Source organism: Rutidosis leptorrhynchoides, chromosome 11 (genome assembly GCF_046630445.1).
Source record: "Rutidosis leptorrhynchoides isolate AG116_Rl617_1_P2 chromosome 11, CSIRO_AGI_Rlap_v1, whole genome shotgun sequence".
NCBI classification, from domain to species: Eukaryota; Viridiplantae; Streptophyta; class Magnoliopsida; order Asterales; family Asteraceae; genus Rutidosis; species Rutidosis leptorrhynchoides.
The window spans coordinates 21867818-21883689 of record NC_092343.1 but is presented as its reverse complement, the minus strand read 5'-3'; the positions used below and the strand labels follow the sequence as shown (position 1 = coordinate 21883689).

Sequence of the window (15872 nt, the reverse complement as noted above, 5' to 3'; positions counted from 1 at the left end):
TTAATTAACGGGAGCCCTACTCGAGAGTTCGATATTCAAAGGGGACTGAGACAAGGAGACCCTCTTAGTCCATTTCTCTTTATTATCGTTATGGAGGGCCTATATTTGGCTCTACGTGATGCGATGGAAGCTAGTCTTTTTTGAAGTTCTTTGGTGGGTAATAGTGGTTTATGTCTTTCTCACTTTATATACGCAGATGTTGTGATTTTTTCAGATTAGAGTCGTGAAGATCTCCAAGCTATTCTTTGTAAAAGTGTTTTTTTTAGTATCCGGATTAAAGATTAATGTTTCAAAATCCCATTTATTTGGTATTGGAGTTCATGAGGATCAAGTTACCACGTTCGCAGCTGAGACAGGATGTCATTCGGGTACTTTTCCTACAACGTAAATATGAAGTGTATTGGAAACTGGTCCGGCTTAGTTGACATGTTTTCTTCTCGGTTATCATCTTGGAAGGCAAACCTTATTTCTTGTGGAGGTAGATCGACACTTTTAAAGTCAGTCATGGGGAGTCTTGGAATTTATTTGATGTCTATCTATAAATGTCCGGAATCCGTTCTGAAATCACTTGAATCTATTCGCTCTCGTTTCTTTTGGGGAGGGACGTTAAATAATAGACAGATGGTGTGGGTTAAGTGGGACGTGGTGCTAGCTCCGTTTTCGCAAGGGGGTTTGAACATTGGTAGTTTGAAAGGTTTTAATCTCGCTTTGCTTTACAAGTGGAAATGGCGTTTTATTCATAACTAGGATGATTTATGTGTGCGGGTTGTGAAATCGATCTATGGTGGTGTGTTTGAGCACGCGAGCGGAAACAGTACCTGGGCTAACATAGTCTCGGTATGTAATAATACTATTTTAGAAGGTTTGCTTCCTTCAAACACCATTAGAATGCAAGTGGGCAACGGTGAAAACGTGCAGTTTTGGCAAGATATTTGGTCAGGGCCTACTTCTTTAGCATCAAGGTACAATCGATTGTTTCACTTGGACGTTAATAAGGAAGACTCGATAGCTTCAAAATAGGTGAATAATAGATGGCGGTGGGTTTGGACTCGTGATGAAATCTTTAGTAGAAACACACAACAACTCAGCATGTTAGAAGATGAATTACAAAACTTGGAATTGTGTGACTAATTGGATAAATGGGTATGGGAGTTACAATCTGATGGGTTATTCACAGTCAAGTCGGCTCGTGCTCATATAGACAGTAAAATGCTTCCTTCTAATGCTTTGGTGACTACATGGTTCAACTACATTCCAAGAAAAGTAAACATCTTTTGGTGGAGATTAAAGCAAGATAAACTCCCGTTGAGATCAAACTTATCTTCGGTTGGTATTGATATCGAATCTCTAGCATGTCCGGTGTGTAACCAAGGGTTAGAACATCGAGATCACTTGTTTTTTGGTTGCGGTTTAGCAGCGGAGTTGTGGTCAAAGGTATGGCGTTGGTCAGGTTGTGATATACCACATTTTGACTCGTGGTCGAACTTTATGGTTTGGTTTGAGGCTTATCAACCTTCAGGAACTAGCAAGAAACGGATGATTGCGATAGTTGCGACTTCTTTCTGGGTGATATGGCGGTTCAGAAACGGCATTGTTTTTAACGATTTACCTTTCAGAAAATGCATGCTTTTTGATGTAATTCAATTGTATTCTTTTAATTGGCTAAAACATAGGGGTCACCAAATTTCGAATTGGAATTTGTGGCTCCTTCAACCTTTGTAACTTCTTTCCTAGCTCCTTGCTAGGGAGTTTTTAATCTATAAAAGTTTACCGTTCAAAAAAAAAAATAAAAAAATAAAATAATCATTTCTTTTAAGTTGCTTAAAAAACTAAAAGCCCTACCAAATGACTTCACCTTCTCTGTCCACCTCTCACTCATTAACCATAAAAGCTTAAAACTCAGGTCAAAGTTTATTCTAAACTCCAGCCAAAACCTCCCCTTTTATTATGTTATTTCTGACCATTTAGTTAGAATTAGTTACGCAATAAGTATGTACATATTGTTACAGATTGAGTTCTTCACATAAAAAATTGATACTGATAAGAGCAAGAAAGAAGTCATTTACACTAGTAAATGTAAATAAAATATAAAATAAAATATTGATACTGATAAGAAAAGGAAAAATATATCAAAAATAAAAGAAGAGTCTTACAGGGATTTCATGTGTCAATTTCGGGTCTAACGATGATTTATCAGAGCCATCGACCACTTGGTCGGAATCTTGGCAGTGTACTTTCTTTTCCATTAAGCAATTACATGAAGAAAAAAAAGAATATTAGTCACTTGTACTTAAATGTTCTAAATGTACTTTTGACGACATATAATATTCACGAGTTTGTGACTTCTGCATATCAAAATAACATTTACAAGAATTTAACATTGCTAAAATAATAAGAATCGGTATTATTGAATATTGAATAATAAATTGATAACAAAAACGAATATATACAACTTACTTGAAACGATAGTGCTTTCTCAAGCTCTTTGACGACCTGTTTCATTGTTGGACGTTGGTCTTGACTTTCAGCTAGACACTTGTATGCAATTTTTACAAATGTGTCTATAGAATCCTTGTTGGCTCCTTTAGTTGGAATAGAACTGTTGTAGTCACGTTCTTCCTTAATTACAGGATCTATCATTTTCATTATCGTTCCATTACGGAAGTATTGGCGTGCCACATACCCATATTTACCCTTCATCGTGTACATTTCAGCTTCGACTTCCCTTCCACATAAAATTTCGAACATAACTACTCCGAATCTATACACATCAAATTCTCTTGTAAAACTACCGCCCTCATCACATTCTGAGACGAAGACCGAATGCTCAAAGTCAACAATCTTTGCCCCAAAATTCTCATCTAGGGCAATTGATAACGTAGATAACAAAACATGTAACACTGACTTTTGGTCTTCCATGTCATGGTGTAGGTACTTCAACCCATATGCAACATCAAGACATATTTTCAAACGTTTTTCCCACGTAAGGATAGATTTGTCTTCATCGGTCATCAAATTTCTAGCAAGTGAACCATTAGAAGCATACTCAGTGATAAGGATCTTCTCGGTATCGTCAATACAAAATCCAAGTAGAGAGACTACGTTGCGATGGTTACAAGTTGCAAGCATTTCAAATTCTCTTTGGAATTCTTCTAATCCTAATTTTTTCTTTCTATGGAGCAGGCGTTTTATTAAGACAATGGTGCATTTCTTAGGACGTTCAATTTTATTCTTCTCTTCTACATAGACAAAATTTTCTTTATCCCAAACATCAAGTTCTGCCCTATATACGTCATAGAGGTCGTCTCTCTTGACGCGGTATGGGCGAGAAAATTTATCCGTGGCCAAAGTTATATCATGGAGCCTAATTTTCAAGTGACTGTGTTGAGATGTCAAGTCTTCCAAGCTGGGTCTTCCAAGCTGTGTCATAAAAAAGAAAACTCCTAATCACTGGCGAATGTAGATAGAAACCCGTGGGTCACGGGACACCACTAGTTTGAAAAACTTTTAGTAAAAAATACTCATTAAATTGTATATGACACCACTAAATTTAACTGCAAGACCACATTTATGGCGAACTGGATTTTGGGAGAAGTAACGTTGTTTTGCAAGTGGGGTTACAAAGGATTAGAGGGTTTAGTGTGAAATGACGAAATGCAAATCACGTGTATCAGTCAAACGGACCTTATCAATGATCTTTATATGCAGGAACCAATTGGGTAATAATCGTAAACTTGGGGACCAACCTGGTTCAAAATAAACTTTCATCCCATCCATGCAATATGGAGTAAAATTTGAGGACCAATCGTGTAATTTTTTCCTTATAATAATATCTATATCTATACATCTATACATTATTATAAATTGCGTGTCACTGATCATATGTGTAATTTTCTAATTAAACTGCATTAATTAATGATGATGTGTCATTTTTTCATTAATTTAATTTAATGTAAAAGTTTAATTCAGTTGGATAAATATACTATCATAAATATAAATATTCATATATAAATATCCGTGTATCCTCTTATTAATATATATTATAAAATTAAATATTTCTATATATAAATATTCGTATATGTTTCCAAATCCTATTACTACACATAATTATAATTATAATATAAATAATAAATAATAAATAATAAATAAATAAGTATATATCACATATTATAATATAATTTTAATATATATTTATATTTACACGTATGAATTTCCATATAAAAATATTCGTATATGTTTTCAATTCCTATTACTATACATAATTATAATAATATAAATAATAAATAATTAATAAATAAGTATATATTATATATTATAATATAATTTTAAGATATATATATATATATATATATATATATATATATATATATATATATATATATATATATATATATATATATATATATATATATATATATATATATATATATATATATATGTGTAGGTAGATTAGTTTTGTATAAAATTATTTGTTTTCAATTCATCTGTATCAGTTATTTGTTTTCAATTCATCTGTATCATAGTTTGTGTTTATGAAGACACACCGAACTTAAAAGTTTATACCATTTTAAGGAACAAAATTCTATCTACTTATATTTGACTTTATTAAGATCTCATAATTGGTTTCAGTTAAATATGTATATTGGGTGATTATAAAGTTTTATGTAGGTATATCAATTTTCCTTTTCATGTTTGTTTGTATGTATGTGTGCATGTTTATGTATGTAGATATATATGCTTAGGGGTGTTTATGGTTGTTAGTATGTGGTCATATATGGCTATTGTTTATTTTATTTTATTTTTTATTTTACAACTCTATTAAGTGAGTCAACAACAGACGTCGATTTATTGACGTATTGAATGCCGCTTAGAGCTTAAAGTGAACTCAAAGCATGATTTAAAACCCACTAAAATTTGATTACACCATTTTCATGGCGGCGTTTTTATTTTATTTTATATTATTATTATTATATATTTATTTATTTATTTTGCCTACTTTTTGCCGGAAGTTCATTTGGAAGCAATCTCTTTATCCGGAGAACAGAGAGGGAGCACTTTCTCTATTCTTGGGAGTATTTCACTCGGGATAAACAAATGATTTCTCTCTATTCTAGGATAGAGGAATGATTGTCTACGTCCCACATCCCCTATACCTCATACATGTGAGATTGGGTATTATTGTTGTTGTTGCTTTGCTGGTGGATGATCTAAGTTATTATATATGTTTTTCAAGTTCAGATTTGGTAAAAAAATATTATAATATAGATAGATGATGGATGGTATATGAAGAAAGAAGAACATGCTGTATTGAACATTATATATTGCTAATATAGGACAATATCTAATGTTGAGATGTTGAAATAATCTATGGCGTTAATTTAGCTTAGACATTAAGTTTCAGGTAAACAATTATCATGTTGACCGAATAATCTATTTAGAGCATTGTTTTTTAGAAAAAAATCCACTTAGGACATTAAGTCTTATCAATACTTAGTGAAATAGTGAAATAGTGAAACAGTTATTTTGTATGTTTATTTTGCTACTTATTCAGTTTATTTCAATTTGTACTTACACTCTTTAACTTAAATAACATTATTATTTTAAAGTAAAAGCGTAACAACTGTTTAGCCATTTTTACCGATCGTGCATCACACGGGCTTATTGATATAATAAATGCAAATTATCATAACTAATATTTTTCGTTGATTTTTCAACGACATTGCATCGCACGGGCTAAAAACCTAATACTTATAATACCTTAAATTATACTCCGTAACTATATAGTTGATTAGTAAATACTATACTAATCGCTATAATATTCATATGAGACAATGTGGTAAAGACCTGAATATCATAAACATCGGATCTGTTAATATGAATTTATATCAAGTACTTTAGTTACATATATTTAATATTATTAATATATTATAATATAATCACATGTCAATATCACGATTTTATTCAATATAATTTATTGTTCATATCCACCGATTTATTTAAATTCTGAAGTCTGCTAATTTCCATGTAAGATTTATTCCATTTATAACATAGATTATGATTATGAAAGGTAAATAAATTTTTACTTTAGAGTGTGTTAGCACAATCTTATTTTATTATGAAAATAATTGTGTTACTAACAATACAAAAATTAACAAATCTCGTCATGGTTTGCTAAATTTGTTATTTTATGACTTTTATCTATTATGTTATACAATATTTCCATCAAACCTATTACGTCTCCTTTCATAAATCACGATTAATCGCAAGAATATAAAACATATCCTCAATTCACAGGCTCATAATATTATATTTTCTTATAATTGATAATTTCGTTAGTTTTTACGTTTCCGTGCAACGCACGGACTCATAAAACTTTTGATCAATCCAAGAATATATAACATATCCTTAAATCACGAGCTCATAAAATGATTGTTTCTTATAATTGATATTTTCTTTAATTTTTACGTTTCCGTGCAACGCACGAGCTCATAAAACTAGTTGATGGTCTATAGTCTACTTTCATTTTATTATGATTATCATCCCTTTTCTTTCTTCTTGGACGATTCAATACATGACACTAATCATGATTTTGTTTAAGGTGAGTTTGATAGTCAGGATTTCCTGGACAATTCCAACCAATCACATGTATTTAGGCTTTGTAGATGTTCCACACGTTTTTCACCTATATGAAATTTTACACTGTGAAGATCTAACAACTCCATGACACTAATCATGATTTTGATTAAGGTGAATTTGATAGTCAGGGTTTATGACTTAAGTGATATTTAGCTTTTGTTAGATAAACAATCAAGACTTCGATCTGCAAGCTTATGAAATCTTAATTTGTGCTTTAAATGTTTTTTAGTGATGTGAATATAATCTGACAAAAATCAAATGCACTAATTTCTTTAAGACTGTTTTTTAAATTAATATTAATATATATAATATATATATAGAGAACACATCTTAACCCATAATCTGTTTAATCCATTTTCTTCAACGCGTCTTAACAACTCCTTATGATCAACAAAAACAATTGTAAAAAATCATTAATAGACAATATGATGATAGCAAAGGAAAACAATAAAGAGTAGGGTCTTACATTTAAACTTTCATATGGCAGCTGAAGTTCCAACGCCTTCTCAAGTTTCTGGACAAGATACTTCATATCTGGGCGCTGTACTCTCTCATCCTTTATACATAATATTGCTGCTGATGTGAAGGTTTGGCCCGATTTATCATCTATTTGATGATATAGGCTACGTAGGACTATATCTTTATAATCAAATTCACCATCATTTTCGAATTTTGCCAGCGAAACTAGAAACCTATCATATATGCTAGGTAGGACTAATGCTTTCTTCCCACTAAATATTTCCCATAAAACCACACCAAATGAGTAGATGTCGGACTTGTGAGTCACCCCACCGGTCTCTAAAACTTGTGGGTCTATATACCCTTTTGTTCCGATAGCTTCTGAAAAGAGAACGTCATCCATTCGACTTAGTGAATGGTTGATGGAATACTCAAATCCAGATAACTTGGGCTGAAACTTATTATCTAATAATATTGTAGAGCTGCTAATGTTACGATGTATGACACAATAATTGCGACCTTCTTCATTATGGATGTAACTTAAAGCACGCGCAACACCGACACTTATCCTCAGCCGTTGGATCCAAGTAAGGTTTGAGTTGCTTAGATGCATCACTAGACTTCCCTTGGTGTAATGCTTGTTTATGATGACCTTTTCATCTTTTTCATCACAAAAACCAATAAGAGATACAATGTTTTCATGCTTGAGACTATGAAGCGCGGAAATTTCCGTCCAGAACTCGATGCCTTGTTTATGCTTATTGTCTAATCTTCTAGCAGCAATCTTCACCCACTTCCCCGACCGCAAGATTCGTCCTTTATAAACTTTGCCTAATCCGCCATGGCCGATGACATTTTTATCATCGAAGTTATTGGTGGCTTCTAGTACGTTTTCAAGTGGGATTTGTAAGTGACTAAACTTCGTGATCGAAGATTCCATGTCTCTATTGTCAAATAGAAAGAGAATATGAATACTAAGGATTAAAAGGATTAGAATATGAATACTAAGGATTAGAAATGAATGTGAAGATTAGATAGGAGCCACCACACCCATATATATCAATCTCCTAGTTACAAAACTCATTATTACATTTAATTTTAAAATAGTTTACTAATCTTACTAATTAATTAGTAAATTAAGTTGTAATCTTACTAAATTATAAATTAAGTTGATTGTGTGAACATGGAAATTTTGAAATTAAAGCTGGAACAAGCTACATGTGAGGCTGAGAATTAAAAAAATGTTATTTAAGATCTTATTGCATATGCAATGAGCTGGAGCGATTATGATGCTTTAACTGCGAAGTTGACTATTACATATTACTCGTATAATCAAGGTCTACTATGAGGACAACAAACTTAATATATAATTTATTAGCCTCACGTGTAGCAGCATGTTCCACCTTAAAAATCAAAATTTCCGTGTTCACATAATCAACTTAATTTATTAAGTTATCAGTAAGATTACAACTTAATTTATTAATTAACTAGATTTATGAACCCGTGCGTTGCACGAGTACTCATCCGAAGTTTTTATATAGTATATATCAGTTGTATATGAAATAACGATACTCTATCGTCATTATCGTAAGTAATGTTGTGAGTAGTATTTGTAATCTAAAAAAAATACATATCATAATAGTATTGCTAAGTTAATATTTCATAAAGTTATTCAGAACACAATCTTAAGTTACACGGGGACCCTTCAGCAAATAAAATTTAAACACAAAATGATATATTAATTAACGATATGATAAAGACATTATTTTTTCACAACCAAATATACATTTAAGAGCCCGTACGTTGCACGGAAGCTTAAAAATAGTATTTGAATGCGCTACTGTTGGCACCGATAACATGTATTACACAATTACAATGACGAAACTAATCATTAATGAAGTTGAACTGGTCCGATCAAGTCATTATATTTTTTAAACTGTTTTGTGACAACTGGAACCTCGTAATTTGGACGGAAGGTTTGCATGGCGTAAACAAAGTGACATTTGACAAACATGACCTCTCTTAATAGTCCTCCAAGTGAAGAGCAATTAATTACAATATATAAGTTCCTCGTCACAAACCTTTAATTATATGAACCCACTGGATAACTTTTTGTGGCTACCAACTTCTCAGCATTCATTTAAAGATACCCAACTGTTGGTGCATGAATCCCCAGCCGTAGTTTATTCTTACGTTTAGTACATTCGGTTATGTAATAATGTTATTTACTAGTGACTATTGATTACTATGGTGATTGTGCGTTCTTAATTAATTAAATAATCAATATGTTAAACTGCACACAGTCGACCGAGTGTGTGTACACACTCGACCGACTGTGTAAGTCAGTCGACCGACTGACAGACACACTCGACCGAGTGTGTCTGACTTGCAGTATATATACGGGTTTAGACTTCTTTGGTGAGGTTACTCGTCCCATTTGTTCCAAGTTATTGTTTTTCGTCTCCAGAGAACCCTAACACCGAATACCACCGAAATACATCGTCTAGGAGTCGATCTAATCTAGGTTTTGCTCTAGGTTCGACCAATTCGATCCCGAAATGACCCGTATCTCGATTTACCTCTATTCTATTGTGTTCCGCCTTTAGTTTAGAGTTCAAGCGACCTAAGATCCATAGAATCATCGTCTACAAAGTGGTATCAGAGCTGGAGTCTCTGGTTTTTGCTTGATCAAATCGTTTTTGGGTCAAAGTTTGTGTTTTTGGTGTTTTTAGGTTTTTGGTCTATTAATCTGTGTTTACACGTTATTGTTAGTGTTTTTCTTATCAAAAGGTGTTTCTGGAGTGCTTATTTTAGTTATCTACGTGTTGTTTTTGAGTTTTCCATCCATAATCGATTGCAAAATCGATTTTTGTCTAGAAAACCCTAATAGTCGACCAGCTTCTGTCAAGAACACAGTCGGCCGTGTGTGTCCTAACAACCAACCGAGTGAGTCCTAAGATCGACCGTGTGAGAATTTCAACCGACCGTGTGAGTTTTACTAGAGCTGTGTCAGATTACTTAAGTCAGTCGGCCGTGTGAGTAAGTCACTCGACTGTGTGAGAATTTCAATCGACCGTGATAGTTAGACAATCGGCCGTGTGAGTTTGCAATACCCAAGGCTTATATATTAACGAAGTGCTGCCAAAATTTTGTTAGACAATCGACCGTGTGAGATGTACAATCGATCGTGTGTCTTATAGAGTCGACCGTGTGTCTTATACAGTCGACCGTGTGTCAGAGATAGTCGACCGTGTGACTGAATCAGAATCGTAATTAATCTTTTATTTTCAAATTTAATCAGTTAACATGTCGGACACTAATGAACAAGTGACAAATGAATACAGCGCGTTAGTAATTGCACCTGGACTACAAAAAATGTTACTTAATGAAAGTGAATCTGGATCGACAAATAAAGTACCTCGACTTGACAATCTTAAAGATTTCTTGGACTGGAAAGTTAGGTTTGTTATTTACTTAAATGGTGTTGACTCGAGACTTTGGGAATGTATTGAGAATCCATTTGTTTGGCCTTGTGGAGGTGATGGTGAACCCAAAGAAACTCAACAGTTTAGTCCTACAGAGCGTGAACAATATAATCTTGAGTGTAGATGTTATGCTCAGCTAACGCAAGCGTTGTCAAAGGACATTTTCCAGCAGTTCAAAAACTGTAACAAGACCGCGTATACTCTTTGGTTGGCCCTTCAATCTGCAACAGAGGGTACGGCTACTTATCGGGCAACAAAAGGTAAGGTTTTGAAGGATGAATGGAGGGCATTTTCTGCTCTTCCATCAGAGTCACTGGGCCAAACTTTGGAGAGATATCATTTACTGGTAGCAGAGATGGCGGATTATGGGATTGATGTACCTGATGATAAGGCAGTCAGGGTGTTGAAAGATGGTCTTCCAGAAAAGTGGGACCATGAGATTGAAAAGATTCAGAACATGTACAGCACATCAGGTCGTACGTTAATGTTGACAGCTTTTACTTCTAAGTTGATGGAGAAGGATATTCAGGTAGAAGCTAAGAGGAAGAGACTTGGTTCTGTAGCTGCTTCTGCATCCACTTTGGCTTCATCTTCTGGTCATGCTCCATTACAAACAGCCTATATTACAGCAAATGCTTCTCAAATGTCTGCTCCACAATCTCAGTCTGGCTACTTTAATGCTAAATCACAAGCTCAGACTCAGAATTCTCCTTCTCAACAAACTCAGACTCAGACTCCTGTGTTTCAAACTGAGAATATCAAGAAGAGGCCCATCGAATCAATTCAGGAAGATATGGTTTTGGCAGCTATTGTTGTTAACTCATACAACGATATGATTAGTGGACAAGTGATTAATAGTCATCTTGAAAATGAAGACTATGATCAGATTGATGAGGACGATCTTGAAAGGATGGATATACTTTATTGCATGGGTAGCATTGTGAGACGAGCTAGGAAGTACTTGAAGAAAACCGGACAGAGGTCTTTGAGTTTGAATCGAGATTCGAAGTTTGGTTTTGATATGTCAAAGGTTAGGTGCTTCAATTGTGATAAGCTTGGTCATTTTAAGAAGACTTGCAAGAGGCCACCCAAGACTGGTTTTTCTGATCCTTTTCACAATACAACCATTTCAGTTACTCCACAACATGTTATTGTTGAGAAAGAATCTTCGGGGTCTATTCAATCTAAGGCCTTGACGACCACTTATGCTGATGAAGTGTGTGACTGGTCCATCACGGCAGATACACATAAAGCTAATGTTGTGTTTGTAGGTAAAACTGAAGCTGAAATTGAAGAAGAAAGAATTGCTAGGAGAAATGCAGGTTGTACTGGAAAAGATAATCCGAATTGCACCTGCTATGTCTGCAAATGTGATGCTATAATGAAAAGAGCTGAGGAGATTATGAAGTTGTGCCTCAAAAAGAGAATTAAAGATCGATTGTATGATAAGTTTCGCCAAGCTCGAGACCTATCAGATTTTAAGTTTTCAACTGATTCTTTCGATGAGGATGAAGAAAGAAGTTGTCATGTTGGTACTTGGTTCAGACAAGAGTTGGGACACTTGCTCAATTGTGATCTTAAGAGTGGTGACGAGAAGATTGTTACAGTTCGGAGTCCAATGTGTTCAGACAAAAGTAAGAACAAAGGAGGTTATGAAGCTGATTACGCGGACAGTACGAGTTCAGAGTCTGAGTCAGAATCAGATGAAGACACTCAGGTTGGAAGCAATAACTATGCATTTATGGCCAACACATCCGGTAACGATAATGTATGTAATGATTCAGTTTCTAAATGTTCTAGATGCGTTGATTATGAACAGGAAATTGAGAGGCTCGAGTGTGTAATTTCCAAGCTTAGTGAGATATCTGTTACATGTGAGACTTGTCCTAAGCTTAGAGTTGACCTTAAGAATTTAAGTTTGGAGAATCAGACTAATAAAAAGAACTATGATGATGCGCTTTTCTACCTTAATAAACAGAAAGACTATGTTGATGTGATTAAGTCTTTAGAAAATCAGGTGGGTCACTTAAAATCAACGGTTATAGATGATGGAAAAGTGATTACTATGTATTTGGGACAGGTAGAGACTCTTAAGGCTGAAAGGGATTCATTTAAGTTGAAATACGAGTCTGAAAAAGCTAGGATCGACAATTGGCAGAGGATGTCTTATGTGAAACAGACTTTGAATCCTCCTAACCAGCAGGGTTTAGGTTACAACCAGGTTGCCCCGCCACTTTTAGGTGAGTATATTAACAAACCAGTTGAGAAAAGTAAGGGTCCTGTTGTAGAACTAGAATATGGTAAGCCTAAAGAAGCACCTGTTAAGAGTACTGTTAAGATAGTTGAGTCGAAGAAGCCTGTAGATGTTGTCTATGAAACAGATTCAGATACTGATATCGACACTGAGAAAGACAGCAGACCATTTGAGCTTGTCACTAAACCAGTTACCATTCTGAAAAATCCTGTTAATGTTAGTAAGATGACTGAGAGTCAAAAGGGTCAGCCTAAGAAAACTGTGACTCCCAAACAGAATAAGAAGAAGAACACCCAGGGAGTGTCACCTAAGTTTGTCAGTAAGGGCAGGATAGATGAATCAGGTCCTAAGGTAGAACAATCACCAACAGAGACAAGTTCCAAATCTGGGAGTGTGTCCAAGTATGTTCCGCCTGGTCGTCGACAGACTGTTAAGCAACAAGTCTCGTCATCCCCTACGACTAGACAGCATAATGAACCACCTAGGAGACAATTTTCACCAATTAGACGCAAAGTGTTTAATTCTCATGATTTTGATAATGTTAACTACTTCAATTGTGGGAGGTTGGGACACAGGGCTATGAATTATAGACCCATTCGACAGACACCAAGAAGGAAGGTTGATCTTAGTCCAAATCAGTTCTATAATAGGAGATCACCTTCACCGATGTTTAATTCTTTTTCAATGCAAACAAATGATAAAAAGGTTTTTCAAACTAATGATTATTATAGAAAACCATTACCGAATAACATAGTTTGGAAACCTAAATCAGAAGTTAAGAGTGTTCAACATCCTGAAGGTCCTTCTGGATCTAAAGGACAATGGGTGGAGTTGCCAGTTGTTGGTATTGATGGGAAACCCACTGCTATTCGGGCATGGGTGGCCCTCTCTAACTAATTCTCTTATTTTAATGTGCAGGTCGCCTACAATCCAAGCTGCAGTACTTGGATTGGTAAAAGTGGGGCGTCCAGGCACATGACAGGGAACTTGTCCTTGCTTTCTAGTGTGAAAATAGTGGATGGAGGACCAGTTTCTTTTGCAGGTAGTGAAGGAGGATTTATTACTGCTCAGGGTGTTATTGCTAATGAGAATGTCAGCTTTGATAAAGTTAACTATGTAGAGCAGATGTCGAACAATCTGCTTTCTGTTTCACAAGTTGCTGATAAGAAATATACTGTTGCTTTTGATGATAAGTTTTGTTATATTTTGAGAAAAGAGTTTGTAATTTCGGAGGACATGATTCTGATGACTGCTCCGAGGTGCAAGCATCTCTATATCCTTGATATGCGTAAGGCTCATGTTAAGGCAGCTACAGGCCATCAGGCCTTTGTCTCTAAAGCTACTGAACAGGAGTCGATTATTTGGCACAAGCGTATGGGTCATCTGAGTCTAAGGAAGATGAATAATCTAGTCCACAATGGATTAGTTAATGGTGTGAATATTAAAAGTTTTCATATTCCTGAGGTTTGTCTTCCGTGTAAACAGGGGAAGCAGACTAGAAAGTCACATACTACCAAAAAGCATCATTCTGTCAATATTCCTTTGGAGCTGTTACACATGGATCTTTTTGGTCCAGTTAATTGTAAAACTCTCACAGGAGAATCATATTGCTTGGTAGTTACAGATGAGTATTCTCGATTTTCGTGGGTTGTGATGTTGAAACTCAAGTCAGACACGTTTGAGCATATTAAAGTGTTGATTCTAAAGCTCGAAAGTCTGTATAACTTGAAGGTAAGAAAGATTCGTACTGATAATGGTACATAATTTAAGAACATTCAGATGCAGCTGTTTTGTAATGAGAAGGGGATACAACAACAGTTCAGTCCGGCTTATACACCTCAATCACACGGTGTTGCTGAACGAAAGAATAGGACTCTAATCGAAATCGCAAGAACTATGCTAGCTGATTCATGTCTTCCAATTGTTTTCTGGGGAGAAGCCGTGAGCACTGCTTGTTATGTGATGAACAGAGTTCTAGTGGTGAAGAGACATGGTAAAACGTGTTATGAGCTGTTGCACAAGAGAAAGCCTAATATCAAACATTTTGAACCTTTTGGTGCACCTTGTACTATTCTGGTACGAGACGCTGGAGGGAAATTCAATTCAAAGGTGATCTCTGGTATCTTCTTGGGATATGGGAATCCAAACAAACAGGTGTATAACAATGAGTCTAGGCGTGTGGAAGAACGTTATGAGGTGGATATTCAGCGCAATGCTCCACCTCGTGTCAGTAAAGGGTTCGCTTGGCAGTTTGAATATGATAAATTGTTTGATTCCTTCAATCTTCCACCCTATGCTACAGAGAAGGAGATTTTAACTCAGGTTTTGTTTGATTCTCAAAACTCAACTGAGTATGTTGTTACTATTCCATCACAGGTTCAGAATTCGGTTTCTAGCGTGCAACCTAGTCCACAGAGAGTGACAGATACTTTTGATTCAAATGAGGACGGGGTAGTATATACAGATGACGATTGTGACCTTGAAGATGATGAGGAAGTTAACCGATCACGATTGACAGAGGAACATCTTAATCCTCTATATAATCAACCACCAACTGTGACAGTGCCTGAACAGCAAACTGAAGCAGGAGGTGTGAGAAGATCCAATCGTGTTATTTTACCGCCTAAACATCTACAGGATTATTATGTGAACGCACGAGGAATTCCTCATATTAGTATTCCCCAAAGTACGACAACTGAGGCATCAACTTCTGAGGTTCCGATCACATCAGCGGTCCCTGTGATTAATAATAGTTCAACTGCAGCAGATGATGTTCAGACTGAAAGTGCGAATGTGGTTACAGCATTTTATTCTTCGCTGAATAAGACAGGTAGGATATTTGTGCATGCTTACTCATGCTATGTATGTCAAATTGAACCGAAAGATGCTTATGAGGCACTGAAGTATGATGAGTGGGTTAGTGCAATGCAAGAGGAGCTGTTACAGTTTAAACATTTGAAGGTTTGGAAACTAGTCAATCCACTGAATTGTTGTGTGCCCTATGGTCTTCGACGGGTTTTGAAGAACAAGAAGGATGA

General features: G+C 35.3%; 2 protein-coding genes across 2 annotated transcripts; one reads left to right on the top strand and one right to left on the bottom strand.

Moving 5' to 3' along the window:
- Positions 1 to 1209: 1209 nt before the first annotated feature.
- LOC139874359 (uncharacterized) lies at positions 1210 to 1722 on the top strand. Its single transcript, XM_071861801.1, has one exon. The coding sequence runs from the start codon at positions 1210 to 1212 to the stop codon at positions 1720 to 1722; it is 513 nt and encodes a 170-aa protein (XP_071717902.1).
- A 634-nt stretch (positions 1723 to 2356) lies between these two features.
- LOC139874358 (probable receptor-like protein kinase At5g59700) lies at positions 2357 to 8035 on the bottom strand. Its single transcript, XM_071861800.1, has 2 exons — positions 7103 to 8035; positions 2357 to 3420 (listed from the first exon to the last, which is right to left on the bottom strand). Exons 1-2 carry the CDS (start codon positions 8033 to 8035, stop codon positions 2365 to 2367), a joined length of 1989 nt encoding a protein of 662 aa, XP_071717901.1. The 3' UTR covers positions 2357 to 2364.
- Between the last annotated feature and the right edge of the window lie 7837 nt (positions 8036 to 15872).